Raw genomic sequence first — 15,396 nt, forward strand, 5'->3', positions numbered from 1 at the left:
AGCCAAAAAGCTCTTAGTGCCCTTATATACTGACCACATGAATTCTTCCTAAACTCCTGTGGAGAAAGTAGGTGTTTATCCTCCATTTTCAGAGAGAATTGATTCCCTAGATGAAATGACTCTACGGTGGAAAAAAAGAACCATGGGGATGAAAAGACACTGGCCCTGAGAAGGACTTATGCAAGCCACCCCCTCTCACCAGCCTCTTCCTCTTCCCCGTTACTTGTCTCAGTGACCTGCAGGGTTTATCCAGGTTGTTAGGAACAGGATTCATGTAACAAAGCTACAGTCCAAATCCCCAGTCCGTCCTTCCCCGTAGGTCGCTCCATTGCTCCCAAATACAAACTAGGAAATCTTACTTTAACGCAAGACTCTGGCCCTCTCAGAATGTGCCGGTGTGGTTTGCCTGCGGTCAAGGGAAAAATCATGAAGGGGGAATTTGCTCAAATAAATTGCAATTGATCACACAAAATGAAATACACACAATTGTACCCTGTTACACCAGGAATTCAGACCTTCCTGGTGTAAGGAAGCCTTCAACACATGCTGAAATTCCCCAATAGCTTAAGGGGAGCAGGATGAGGGTCTGGAAGGAGAATGGCTTTGCATGGTTTCGCCTCGTAGGATCTTAAGTAACGTATTCAGCCTCTTTTTTTAAAAAAAATTATAAATTTATTATAAATTTTTTTATTGCGGTAAGAACACTTAACATGAGATGACCCTTTGGACAAATGTTTCACATTTTTAAGTGCTAATAACATCGATATTGCTACCTGTAGACCCATGGTTGCACAGCAGATCTTAAGAACTTACTCTTGTACAACTAATGATTGCTATCGGTCGAACAACTACCTCCCTGTTTTCCCCTCCCCGTCCACCACAGGCAACCACCATCCTACTCTCTGTTTCTGTGATTTTGATTATTTTAGATTCCTCATATAAGTGTCATCATGCAATCTTTGTCCTCCTGCAACTGGCTTATTTCATGTCGTGTCATGTACTCCAGATTTACCTATGTGGCTGCATATGCCAGGGTTTCTTTCTTTTTTAAAGGCTGAGTAATATTCCATTGAATGTATTTACCACATGCTCTTTATTCATCCGTCTTTCAATGGATATTTAGGTTGTTTTTATATCCTGGCTATGGTGAATAATGCTGTAATGAATATAAGATTACATATATCTCTTCATGATCTTGATTGCAATTCTTTTGAGATATGATAGGGGACCTCCCCAAAAACCTGGAACTTATTTATAAAAAATCATGACTTTATTGTTTCATGTTTAAACGTCAGTCACCTTCAAAGTACTCCTTGTTTGATGCATACGCCTTCAAAATGCTTTTTCCACTGCTCAAAACAGTTTTTGAACTCATCAATTATGATGTTTTTTAGTGCTTCTGCTGTTTTTTGTTTCACCTCTTCCACGTTGGCAAAATATTTCTCTTTGGGGACTTTTTTCATCTGGGGAAGCCAAAAAAAAAGTCACTTGGGGTGTGATCAGGTGGATAGGGAGGGTGGGGCCTGGGGGTATGCCATTTTTGGTAAAAAACTGCTGAACACTCAGAATGGTGTGGACAGGTGTGTTGTAATGGTGTAAGAACCAGGCACCTGTTTGCCACAACTCAGGATTTTTCTTTTGCAATGCAGCCTCTCACAACAATGCTAACTGGTACATTGACACCAGTGGGATCCAAGAACATTTACTTACTGGGGAAAGCCTGTATTATAAGAGTTTCAATCTTCAAAAAGAGAATTCTGGGGTTTTTTTTTTCTTTTTTCTTTTGGCCCTAACTAGAAGTGAGATTGCAGGATTATATAGTAATTCTATTTTTTAATTTTTTGAGAGCTGTCATACTTTTTTTTATAACTACTGTACACTTTTACATTCCCACCAAGAGTTATGAGTCCCAGCTTCTCCATATCTTTGCTAACACTTGTTATCTTTGTTTTTGTTTTTGTTTTCTTTGCAACAGCCATTCTAACAAGTATAATGTGATATGATATCTCATTGTGGTTTTGATTTGCATTTCTCTGGTGATTAGTGATGTTGAACATCTTTCATATACCTGTTTGCCATTTGTATGTCTTCTTTGGAGAAACGCTTATTCAAGTCCTTTGTCTATTTTTAATTGTTTTGGTTTTTTTTTTTTTTTGCAATTCATTTTTAGGAGTTCCTTGTATATATTACATATTAATTCTTACCAGATATATGACTTTCAAATATTTTTTCCAATTCTATAGGTTGCCTTTTCACAACAAACTTGTACAGAAGGAATTTACTTTGACACAACAAAGTCCATATAGAAAAAGTTCATAACTAACATCATACTTTGTTTCTGCTTTTCTTCTAAGAGCAGAAACAAAGCAAGGATATCCACTCTTACCACTTTTATTAAATGTGGTACTGAAAGTACAGGTCCAAGCAATTGAACAAGAAAAGTGGGACTACTTCAAACTGAAAATCTTCAGCACAGCAAAAAATATGCAACTTCTTTAAACTCAGTTTCTTTATCTATAAAATGGAAATAATGGTAACTACCTCACATATCTTGGATTCCCAAAATATGTTAAATATATGAAAAATGACTTAGTGCAATGCCTGGCATGAAGGAACTCAGTAAAAGGAGGTGCTTATTACTACTGGTTTGTTTTTTTGCCCCATTGTAATTAACTGACACTTTAGGAATATGAAATTTATCTACAGCAAATTGGGAAGATAAATAGAACAAAAAAACCCAAATTGTGATTTTTTTCACTCAACCGAGTGATATCAGGAAGAACGGGAAGATTCAAGTTAAAACAGTAAACTTCTTGCTATTTCAACTTGTTTCAAAATAGAGATGAAGAACATTCACTTTTTCTTCTGGACATAGATCTAGAATACTGAAAATAACAAAAATACCACAAATTTATACTTGTGCAATATCATCTATATATATTTTTTGAGTTGGAGTCTCTCCCTGTCACTCAGGCTGGAGTGCAGTGGAATACTCGGCCACTGCAGCCTCAACCTACTGGACTCAGGTGATCCTTCCGCCTCAGTCTTCCAAATAGCTGGAACTATAGGCAAGCACCACCACGCCTGGCTAATTTTTATTTTTATTTATTGTCACTACGTTGCCCAGGCTGGTCTCTAACCCCTGGGCTCAGGCAATCCTCTCGCCTCTACCTCTCAAAGTGCTGGAATTACCAGCGTGAGCCACCATGCCCGGCTTACAATTTTTAATAACGGGATCTTTCTCATATACTACAATGTATAAAAATGGCTATTCATCATGTTTTCTTGATTTTATGTTAAGAATGCAAGATTATCTTAAGAGTAATATAATTTATCTCATTAACAGCTTAAAGGATAAATACCATTGGATTATTTCTGTAGATACAAATAACAATAAAACGAATTATAGCATATATTCGTGATTAAAAATAATCGAAGCAAAATAGGAATCATTTTAAAATGTCATGTATTAAAGCTACAATCATAATAGTTACACATACACACATATTTCTTAGTAATAAATCTAAGTACATATAATAAGTGTTCCATAAGAAAATGGAAAGGCTTTCGTGAAAGACTAAAGAGACTTAAATAGATATCTTAATAATTCATGGATAAAAAGATTCAAATAGTAAAAGTTAATTTCCCCCAAAGTCATTTCTGCATTCAATGCAATGCCACTGAAAATTCCAGAGAGGCTATTTCCTGGAAGCTGATGAGCTGATTCTACAGTTTATATGAAAGCATAACTTGGAAGGAAGTCTTGTCTTGTAGACATCATACTTTTTTTGTGACGCTATGGTAATTAAGACAGGGAGATATTGGCACGAGTGTGAGAAGTAAGCCAGTGGAATAGAATAGGATACCCAAAAGTCCACTCAGGCTATATGGAGATTTGATTCATCACAGAAGGGCACTGAGGATGGATGGGTGGGGAAATGAAAGACAATTCAATCAGTGATGCAGGGACAGCATTCTGCATGCAAAAATTTGCAAATAGCAGCTACTTCTCACGTACTACACAAAATAAGTCCCTGTTGAGTTTTACCAACAGGAAAAATGAAAACAAATTTTTAGAAGAAATAGGAGTCTATCTTTACGACCTGCAGGTAGAATTTCTTAGACATCATACAAGTGAGTCATCCATAAAGAAACGAGTTGTAAGTTTGATTGCATTCGAATCAAGAATTTCTGTTCACCAAAAGTTATGAGGAGGAGTGAAAATAAAAGCCACCAAATGGAGATAATTACATTTATAACTGGCAAAAATAAGTATCGTGACTGTGTAACTAGCTGATAAAAATTAAGAAGAGACAAACTGCTGAGAGAAAAATTTACCAAAGACAAACCTATGCCGTGAATGTGTCCCCAAAGTTGATGTGTTGAAAAGTTTATCCCCCAGCGCAACAGTGTTGGGAGTGCAGCCTGATAAGAGGTGATTAGGTCATGAGGACAGAACCTCACAGATTAATGCTGTGATTATGAGAGTGGGTTAGTTGTCACAAGAATGGGCTTTTCTGGCCCTCTCTCTTCTCTTCCTCTTGCGTTCTCTTGCCCTTCCACCTTCTGTCATGGAATGACACAGCACGATGGCTTGCTCCTGTTACTGGCACCATGCTCTGCGACTTCCCAGCCCCCTAGACTGTGAGCCACATACATTTCTTTCTATTGCTTATGCATTACTCAGCCCCATATACTCTGGTATAGCAACACAAAATGGACTAAGGCAGACAACAACTGGAATTCGACAGAAATTCATGTGCATTTCGCACATGTCTTCTACACAAAAATGCCCCACTTCACCGAAAATTAGACAAGTAACAAAAATGATCTCACACTTGGAGTTATATGATCATTTCATGTGATCAGGTTGGGGATTCTAAGTTTTCATGATGATATAGAAAAAACAACAATGCTTGTTCACTGCTGTTTAGAGATAAAATGAATGTAACCTCTTTGGAAACATTTTGGCATTACTCAAGTTGTGATTATCCTAAGATCCAGAAGTTCCGATCCTTGGCATAAACCCTAGGGAATCTTTTATACCAGGAAACGATTCAAGAATATAAACACAGCATTGTCATACTAGCAAAAACCTGAGAACCACCCAGATGTTAACAGTAGAAAGAATGACTAAGTTGTGACAGATTCACAATTGAACACATATCAATGTGAAGAAACCTCAAAGATAACGTTAAGTTAAAGAAGACAGAAAGATATACATACAGAATGATTCCAATTATATGAAGTTCTAAAATAGGCAAAGCTAAATGTGTTGTTTGGAGATAAATACATAGTACAACCACCAAGAAAAGCAATGAAATGATGAACACAAAATACAGGCTGGTTGGTACCCCTAGTTGGGGAAGATGTGCAGTCAGGTAAGATGCCCAGGGAATTCTAAATGCTGCTAAGATCATTTCATACCCAGACTGGTAGCTACATTAATGTCTATTTTATTATCCTTTAAACTGGACACACATTTGATATATTATTTTGTGAGTATGATGCATTTTCTACTTTTTAATAAAAGAATTGGGTGTGCTTGGTTGTAAGCCTTCGGTGATGTTAAAAGTCAGAGCTTCGCAGGCCAGAGGTCCAACCGGCTTGGTGTGGACCAATAAAACAGAAACAACTAAACAAACACATTAGGTGTCCTCTACATCCACATGGCTGGAGGAGGATCAAATAATAAGGCCATGCCTGTGGCTTTGCAGTCAATGCAATATCTCTGCAAAGTATTGCAATCCACAGTTCACTGACCCTTGATATAGGCATATCATCACACTCCCTTCATGCGAAACGTAAACTGGCCCCCGATTCAAGCAGATTCAAACGGATGAACCAGTGAAATGGAAGCCTGTAGTATCCTTTTTTAAAAAAAGTCTAATAAAGACATGAAGGGTTTTTCTCTACAGCAGTGAGCACATTCTGCATTGCGTTAACCTGCTGACACTATTTGTAATGGCATAGAAAGGTCACTAAAGCCTAAATCTGCTCGGTGAGATTCGCTACCACGATCTTCTCAGAAACACACGCTTTATTAAATATCAGCTCTCATCTTATTTCCAAGAAGGCCATCCAAAGGTTACAGTGGGCTCAGGTGTGCCGAGCGTGGCTGTTATTGTGTCTTGCATTTGCATAGCATCTGCCCTGGGAATCATTTAGCCCAGGTCCTCCGTGGTCTCACATCAATCTGCAATCCATTCTGGTAACATGAGGACAGGGGAAGCTACTTTTTGTAAATGGGAACACTAAAGTCAGACACAGAGACTAAGTATTCTCGCTAACGAAATTAATTCTCTCTCTCCTTAAAGTAGCGATTCCAAGAGGTGGCACAATTACTTGTAGGGAGGAAGAAATGAGGGGCCCAACATCAACATGAGGGGTGGGGGCTTTGCAAACCTTCCCGATGACCCCCATGGGCGAGCACCAGGCACATGGGGAAGCTGCCTCATGATTTCACTCCTGCTTCCGCGGGACGTGCTAGTTTACAGGGGATGTGCGTGAGTCGATGAAATACCCAGTGTCCGCTAGAGACCTAATTCACTCTGATTTGATAAAGGGTAAAGTGATTTAAAAACAGTAAATCAAGGGAAAATGCAGGTTGTTTACATTTCTGTTTTGCTTGTTTAGATGCACAGAGACGAGCATTGTGGTTACTCTGGTCCTGTGTATTTTCTGAACTTTCCATTTCTGCTTCTGCTGCCTCAGTCTCCCCATGTTTCACAGTTACTGACCAAGGAATCTGCTGCACTCAGCTTATATTTTGGGCAGGCGCTTCAAAGTCGTATGCCAAAGGCATCATCTACAATCTGGGTTCTTCCTTGTCCAGTGGGGCTGCGGTGAAAGGAGACAGGGAGAGGATGCCGCAAAACATAGCTGTAGCACATGGGGCCATGGATGGCTGGTTTGGGAGAAGTGGGGGCAGGAATACAGAGTTGTTTGTTTCGTTCACATTTTAAGGAATAAAATTAGCCAGGCACGGTGGCTCACACCTGTAATCCCAGCACTTTGGGAATCTGAGGTGGGAGGATCGCTTAAACACAGGCGTTAGAAACCAGCCTGGACAACAAAGCGAGACCCCCATCTCTACAAAAAAATAAGACAATCAACTGGGCATGGTGACACACACCTGTAGTCCCAGCTACTTGGGAGGCTAAGGCAGGCGGGTCACTTGAGCCCAGAAATGTGAAGCTACAGTGAGCTGTGATCATGCTACTGCACTTCAGCCCAGGTGACAGACTGAGACCCCCAACTCCAAAAAAAAAAAAAGGAAAAATAAAACAAAATATATTGCTTAATGAGAAAAAAACTTCTGCATGCACATACATTTAATATAGTAAACTTTCAAAATAGCTAGACTGTCTCAAAAATAATTCCCAAAAGAGGATGCATCAGTTCATCAGTTTAAACTGGGCCAACATAAACAAGTGAAATGATCTTTTTGGAAGTGCTGTGGCAAGTCACAGCTCTTTTTGCCTAAGTACTTTATTAAGAAGATATTTCCCCCCCGTTACTGTGTCTACCTTTTAAATTACTTAACAAGAAGTGACTTCATGGTTATAAGAAAAAAATGCAAAAATGAGTTAATGAGCACGGCAGGGGAGTTGTGACTGCAGTCACAACTCACCTCCTATCCCCACCAAAAGAAAAACAGAGCCAGGAGGGACTGATGACTTATGCAAAGCCATAGCACTTTGTCAGCTGAGAATATTTCCTTTGGTCAAGGCAATAATATTCTAGCCTGACCTGGCAAGGCTACTCACAGGTAGGAACACGCAGGTGGAATCCTGGGGCCAGGGTCAGTAGAAGGAGCTAATATTTGGCCTCTTGTCCAGGATGTAGAGAGCAGAGTCCTTTCACCTGCAGTAGGAAATCTCTGCTCACCCTCATTTCCCCAGTCATCTCCTGGGAAAGGACTTCCTGTCCTTGCCTCTTTCAAACCTCCCACTCTGTCCCTTTATGTCTCTGATCCCCACGCCTTTGTGGCCTGCCCCCAAACTGCCTCCAGGTAGCAGCTGGCTCCATCTCCCTGCAGTATCTGTAACATTCAGATGAGCCCAGACATACTAGTAAAGTGGGTTAGCACCTCGGGTTCCTTAATATGAAAATGCTAATGTGAAAACCACATGAGAAAAAGAGAGCTCAAGCCCTTAATGCCAAATGGGAATTCATTCACGAATTCGTATTTTCACATTTCCATTCTTAAGTCATACCATACATTACAGCCGCTCTCCACCCTACCCCCCACCCCTGTTGGGCATCTCTCCAGCATAGGAGCTTCTGTCCTCATAGCTTTTTCTTCATTATCATCTCAGAGAGGAACAACAAAGGGGAAGAAAGCTAATACAACTCCTTTCTTCCCCAGTTGTCTTCTGATCCTAACCTCATCATGGGAAATATGTGGTCTACATGCTCTCGTCCTTCCTTCTGCTCCAGGGCAGACATTGATAGTCAATCACAGAACTCTTGGAGCCTGGACACACCTTCCCGGTACTTCCCATCATGGTGCTGCAGGCACTGTGTCAGAGACACTTGAACAGAAATGGTTCACAAGATGAAATCTATTTGGCATCTTCCAACAACAACAGCTCTGCCAGATCCAGAGAGCACGGGATCTTTTCATAAACTCTTTTCAATGTTCTTTTTCTAATATTTTTGTCTTTGAAAGGTCAAGAAGATATAAAAGAAGAATTTTCTATCACTCAGGCTGCCATTTTAAGAAATCATACCTGGAACAAGAGTGGAGGAACTACTTGCCGTGGCCTAGTGCCTCACTTAATTCTACCATGACCTATACAATAAAAGTCCTGTTGTCACCCCATTTTGCAAGTGAGGTAGCTGGAGAGGTTGAGTAGCTTGTCCAAGGTCATGTGGTTATGAAAAGTGAGAGCCAGCATCTAAATCGAGAATCACCCTAACCTTCACTCCTGCAGCAGACACTCCACAGTCATCCCCTTCTCTGTCCTCTTGGGGGCTCTGGCCATAAGCACTGAAGCCCACCTCCTGGGAACTAAATGAGCTGCCTCAGACAAGACACATCAACTGCCAGAAAGGAGCCAGTAGCCTGAAGGGAATTCAGAGGAGAGCCACATGAATAATTAAGAGCCTAGAAGGATTGATCTGTCAGGAAAGATTAGAAGAATTCAATATGTGTAGTTTGCCTAAGCTGAGACCAAGGGAGGAGGAGGCTGGGGGCTGGGAGGAGCCAAGAGCAAAGTCATTGCAGAAAGCCTGGGTTTCCCCGCTTGCTACAGCGCAAGGAAGCAAAGCTGAGAGGAAGACACGACAGAGAGGAAGTGCAGAGGGAAGGATGAAGAACGATCTCCCTGGGAAGAAAGTTTTCTCCAGGATCTGGGGAGGAGTTCCATCCAGGCACCCTGAGCGAATGCACAAAAGCCCAGTAACTCCCTTCCCTTTTTTCAAGAGGAATGTTATTTCCCTAGCAGGGTATTCAATTCGAGGTCCTTGCCATGTCTCTCCTGCCTCCGGGTCTTCCCCAGGCCTCTCACATCTGGCATTGATCTGCTTTACTCCACACAGAGCCAACTCTCAGTTACCCAAGATGCAGCAGGTTTGGAGCAAGCTAACGTGAGCACTGACTTTGTCAGGCCCTGCACCGAGCATTGTACAAACACTCCAACCCCAAGGTCACAGACGTGGTTAGTCCAGTGTGTAATTATTCTTAAATTCTAAGCCCCACACTAAATATGTGTTTCTTAAGGTAAGGTAATTCTCCAAGCCAAGCACTGGGCTACAACTGGGTCTCTCTATAAAACTTGGTCCTAGCCGGGCTCGGTGGCTCAGCCTGTAATCCCGCGCTTTGGGAGGCTGAGGTGAGTGGATTGCCTGAGCCCGTGGGTTCGAGACCCACCTGGGCAACTTGGCGAGACCTCATCTCTACAATAAATCAAAAATTACCCGGGCGTGGTAGTGCGTGCCTGTTGTTCCAGCTACTTGGAAGGCTGAGGCGGAAGGATCGCCGGAGCCCAGGAGCTCGAGGCTGCGGTGACCAGGAGTGGCCACTGCACTCCAGTCTGGGCGACAGAGTGAGACTCCAACTCAAAAAAACAAAAAACAAGCAAAAAAAACCCAAACTTGGTCCTTGTCCTTATGGGTTGTCTAATCCCATAAGACAGATATTAAAGTGATACTTACACAAGCCATTGATGTGAGATGGTGTGAAATACCACGAAGGTAGAGAATGTGATGATTCTGGTACTATGAAACAAGAGGACAACTCCATCGAAGGAGGAAGAAACGTTTCCTCCAGGAAAGGGTGGTGAAACCAAGGCCTGCGTGTTAGGTAGGAAGTGGGCTGCAGTGCAGGGAAGAACGAACATTCCCCAAAGAAAGCTCTCACCTTTTCCCTTAGCCCCTGGAATACCATGTTTGATAAGAGTATCTTTACTTGTTTGAGGGTTCTGGCCACCGAATAGTCTAACTATGTGATCTATTTATTTATTTATCTTTAAGATGGTTACATGTTTTTGTTATTTATTTTTTTAAATTTTAGAATAGACATCTTGCTTTCTTTTAAGTCGGCTGTGACCGTGGATCAGAGCAATCTTGAGCCATGAAGCTGCTAACCAGAGCCGGGTCTTTCTCGAGATTTTATTCCCTCAAAGTTGCCCCCAAAGTTAAAGCTACAGCTGCACCTGCAGGAGCACCTCCTTATCCTCAGGATCTTGAGTTCACCAAACTACCAAATGGTTTAGTGATTGCTTCTTTGGAAAACTATGCTCCTGCATCAAGAATTGGTTTATTTGTTAAAGCAGGCAGTAGATACGAGGACTCCAACAATTTAGGAACCTCTCATTTGCTGCGTCTTGCATCCAGTTTGACTTCAAAAGGAGCTTCATCTTTCAAGATAACCTGTGGAATTGAAGCAGTTGGTGGCAAATTAAGTGTGACCGCAACAAGAGAAAACATGGCTTACACTGTGGAATGCCTGCGAGGTGATGTGGATATCCTAATGGAGTTCCTGCTCAATGTCACCACAGCACCAGAATTTCGTCGTTGGGAAGTAGCTGACCTGCAGTCTCAACTAAGGATTGACAAAGCTGTGGCCTTTCATAATCCACAGGCTCGTGTCATTGAAAATTTGCATGCTGCAGCTTACCGGAATGCATTGGCTAATTCCTTGTATTGTCCTGACTATCGGATTGGAAAAGTGACATCAGAGGAGTTACACTACTTTGTTCAGAACCATTTTACAAGTGCAAGAATGGCATTGATTGGACTTGGTGTGAGTCATCCTGTTCTAAAGCAAGTTGCTGAACAGTTTCTCAACATGAGGGGTGGGCTTGGTTTAGCTGGTGCAAAGGCCAGATACCGTGGAGGTGAAATTCGAGAACCAAATGGAGACAGTCTCGTCCATGCTGCCCTTGTAGCAGAAAGTGCTGCCGCAGGAAGTGCAGAAGCAAATGCATTTAGCGTTCTTCAGCATGTCCTAGGTGCAGGCCCACATGTCAAGAGAGGTAGCAATACCACGAGCCACCTATACCAGGCTGTGGCCAAAGGAACTCATCAGCCATTTGATGTTTCTGCATTTAATGCCTATTACTCAGATTCTGGACTCTTTGGGATTTATACTGTCTCACAGGCTGCAGTTGCTGGAGATGTTATCAAGGCTGCCTATAATCAAGTAAAAACAATTGCTCAAGGAAACCTTTCCAGTACAGATTTCGAAGCTGCCAAGAACAAGCTGAAAGCTGCATACTTAATGTCAGTAGAGTCTTCTGATGGTTTCCTGGAAGAAGTCGGATCCCAGGCTCTAGTTGCTGGTTCTTATATGCCTCCAACCACAGTCCTTCAGCAGATTGATTCGGTGGCTAACACTGATGTCATAAATGCTGCAAAGAAGTTTATTTCTGGCCAGAAGTCAATGGCAGCGAGTGGAAATTTGGGACATACACCTTTTGTTGATGAATTGTAATCCTGAAGCACATGTTAAAGGAGAAAGGTTAACATTCTCTCACTCCAGAGCAGCAAATATGTGAAAGCCAGAAGTCACTGATGTAACGTTTATCTTTTTTTCAGTGAGATAAAAATACCTTAAAGCATAAATGAGCGTAATTATTTTCAGCTGACCTAAAGTCAATAAAACATTCTACTTAAAAAAAAAAAAAATTTTAGAATATAGGGTACAGTGAAGATTTTTTACATAGGTATATTGAGAGTAGGTGAAATTTGGGCTTCTGATGAGTCTCTCCCCTCCATGGTGAACATTGTGCCCACAGGGTAGTTTTGTAAGGCTTATTCACTTCCCTCCTTCTCTTCTTCAGCAGTGCCCAATGTCTGCTGTTCTTATCCGTGTGCCAATGCTTAGTATCCACTTATGAGTGAGAACACAAGAGATTCGGTTTTTTGTTTCTGTGATAATTCACTTAGAACGATGATCTCCAGCTGCATTTGTTTTGCTGCAAAGGACACGATTCCATTCTTCTTTATGGCAGTGTAGTATTCCATGGTGTATATGTACCACCTGTTCTTGATGCAGTCCACCGTGGATGGACACCTGGGTTGGGTCCATGTCTTTGCTATTGTGCATAGTAGCAATGTAATTTGTGGTGGGAGCTTTGGGGCCACACATGGTCTAGTTCTCCAATTTCCAGAGGGTTGGAGACTACAGGTCAGCTATGTGGGAAGTATGTGTCTGGCTCCCGATAAAACCCTAGGCGCCAAGGGCTCAGGTGAGATACCCTGGCTGGCAATGCTCTGTGCATATTGTCACCCATCGACACCAAGAAAGTAACACCGTTCTGACTCCGTAGAAGGGATAACGAGAGCTTCTCATTTGGGATTTTTCCTGGACTCCATCCTTTGTGTGTCTTCCCTGGGCTGATGTTAATCTGTAGTCTTTCCCTTGCCATAAACTGTAACCCATGAGTGTAACAGCTTTCGGTGAGTTCTGGGAGTCCTCCTACACATTATTGAACCTGTGGATGGTTTTAAAACTGCACCCCCAAACTTGCAATCGGTGTCAGAAGTGGGATGGTCTCCTGTGAGAACTGTCCCTGTATACTCTTACAGGTGCTGAAAGAGGAAAAGTCTCCTAGGCAGAAAGAAAGGTGTGAGACAGATGTCTTCTGTTTTACATTCTGCATTGCACAGTTTGCTCTTAAAAGCAGTAATTGTTTTCTGAATGTACCCCTGAGCCTCCCTTTTTAATTCAATTGGCTGAATAATTGGCTATTATTTTCTTAAAAATTCGGCACCTAATGATTCCCGCTGGATTTATTTTTGCAGGATCTTCTTTCTGCAACCTCAAGACCTATTAATGAAACTGTGCTCCATGTATGTTTTTTTTTTTTCTATAAGAAAATAGTTTTCCAAGGTAATGGCAGGCTTTAGAAATGCTAAATTCACAGAGGACTGGAAAATATTTATAAGCAGTAAAATTTGATATTGTGGTTTGAGAAGGAGGAATTGAGCCCATGATTTTTTAAAAGGTAAATTGCCTGAAGAGTGGGAAGTATAACCCTGAATGACTGGGTGCGGGTTGGAGGAACTCAGCGAATAGCAGAAAGCAGGGCATCAAGTGACCAGGGAAACCAGCTAGGAAAGGATTGAGAGAGGAAGTTTTCCAGACAAATCTGGGGAAGAAAAACCTTGAACCATCACCTCAAGGTCCAAATAGCTATAGAAAAGCTCATCCAAATGGAAGAAGTTTGATTTTTATATAGTGCATCAGATGGTCTCTCTTCTCAAGTTCCTTCCTTAAACACTGGTTTCCCTATGGGATTCTTTGCTCTACCCACTTGCCTGAAGCCATTTTTAGGACACTGACAATTCTTGACCACTAGAGGCTGAGCTAGTTAGCTCAGAAAAAAACATATAAGCTGTAACTGTTAAGGATCAAACATATGTTATACAGAGTCAAGCTGTATCAGCCAAACTGCAATGCAGTAAAACCTGCTGCCTCCATATAATGTATTACCTGAGGCCTTCTCACTCTGTAATTGAGGAACTTTGTTTAAAAATAACATCATGGCTAAGAACATGGGCTCTGGAGTCAGACTCCAGATTCCAACTCCAGCACAGACAGCTGTGTGACCTTGAGCAAGTGACTAAATTTCTCTGTGCTTCAACTTCCTCCTGTGCATCATGGATATAATAACAGGGCCTACCTTTGAGGGTTTTTGTAAGGCTTAACTCAGTCAACATATATGGACTTCTCAGAATAGGGCCTAGCACATAATAATTGCTTAAAAGATATTAGAATCCTTCTGCAGGTGACAAAAAATGGTAGGCTAAAGGCATCATCTATCTCTCCAGTCAGAAACTGGAGTCATTCTAGCATCCAATATAGTACAACTGCTTACATCCTATTCCAGAAGTTGTTACTATTAGGACATCTCATCTGATGGGCAGGGAATGAATTCTTGTGAATCCTGATTGCTGGTGGTCAGAAGATCACCATCCAAAGACATTGTCCACAGGGGCAGAACTTGATCAGAAGTAAGTTCATATCAAGGCATCAAGTCCAGTGAGAGGGACTCTAAAAAGCAACACTTGATGGTGGGACTCTACAGAACAATGACTTTGACCTTGGAGTAGTAGAGGTTAGACATGCTAGACAGTAAAAAGAAGGATGCCCCAGGCAGAAGTCCTGTTCCATTCCTGAGCCAACCCAAGGTGCCAACAGTTGTTCAACATTTGCAAAGGATCCTAGCCTTGGCTGCATGAAAGAATTCCCTGGAGAGCCAGATGTGGTGGCACACACCTGTAATCCTTGTACTTTGGGAAGTCAAGGTGAGAAGATTGCTTGAGCCTAGAAGTTCAAGACTAGCCAAGGCAACACAACAAGACCTGGTCTCTAAAAAAGAAAAAAAAAGTGCATTTGTGGTCCCAGCTACTCAGGAGCTTAAGAGGAAGGACTGCCTGAACCCAAGAGGTCAAGGGGGAAGTGAGCTGTGATCACACTACTGTATTCCAGCCTGGGTGACAGAGTAAGACTCCAAGTCAAAAAAAAAAAAGAAGAATCCCATGGAAAGCTTTTAAAAAATACCAATGTCAGCCGGGCTTGGTGGCTCAGCCTGTAATCCCGCGCCTTTGGGAGGCTGAGCTGAGTGGATTGCCTGAGCCCGTGGGTTCGAGACCCGCCTGGGCAGCAAGATCTCATCTCTACAATAAATAAAAAAAAATCAGCCGGGCATGGTAGCGCGTGCCTGTAATTCCGGCTACTTGGAAGGTTGAGGTGGAAGGATCGCCGGAGCCCAGCAGGTTGAGGCTGCAGTGACCGGGAGCGGCCACTGCACTCCAGTCTGGGCAACAGAGTGAGACTCCAACTCAAAAAAAAAAAAAAAGAAAATACCAATGTCCATGTTTCATCCCAAGACAACCCAATTAGAATTTGAATACTGGCAGATGTTAGGAGGCTTCTTCCAA

The 15,396-nt window shown here is 42.0% G+C and overlaps 1 protein-coding gene across 1 annotated transcript; it reads left to right on the forward strand.

Annotated features, from left to right (window-relative positions):
* Window positions 1–10,529: 10,529 nt before the first annotated feature.
* Window positions 10,530–12,135, forward strand: LOC103260331 (cytochrome b-c1 complex subunit 2, mitochondrial). The gene has a single exon (XM_008057979.1). The coding sequence runs from the start codon at window positions 10,580–10,582 to the stop codon at window positions 11,939–11,941; it is 1,362 nt and encodes a 453-aa protein (XP_008056170.1). The 5' UTR covers window positions 10,530–10,579; the 3' UTR covers window positions 11,942–12,135.
* Window positions 12,136–15,396: the final 3,261 nt, after the last annotated feature.

The sequence above is a fragment of the Carlito syrichta genome, unplaced genomic scaffold, assembly GCF_000164805.1.
Source record: "Carlito syrichta isolate Samal-C Ts95f unplaced genomic scaffold, Tarsius_syrichta-2.0.1 Scaffold303178, whole genome shotgun sequence".
Lineage (NCBI taxonomy): Eukaryota > Metazoa > Chordata > Mammalia > Primates > Tarsiidae > Carlito > Carlito syrichta.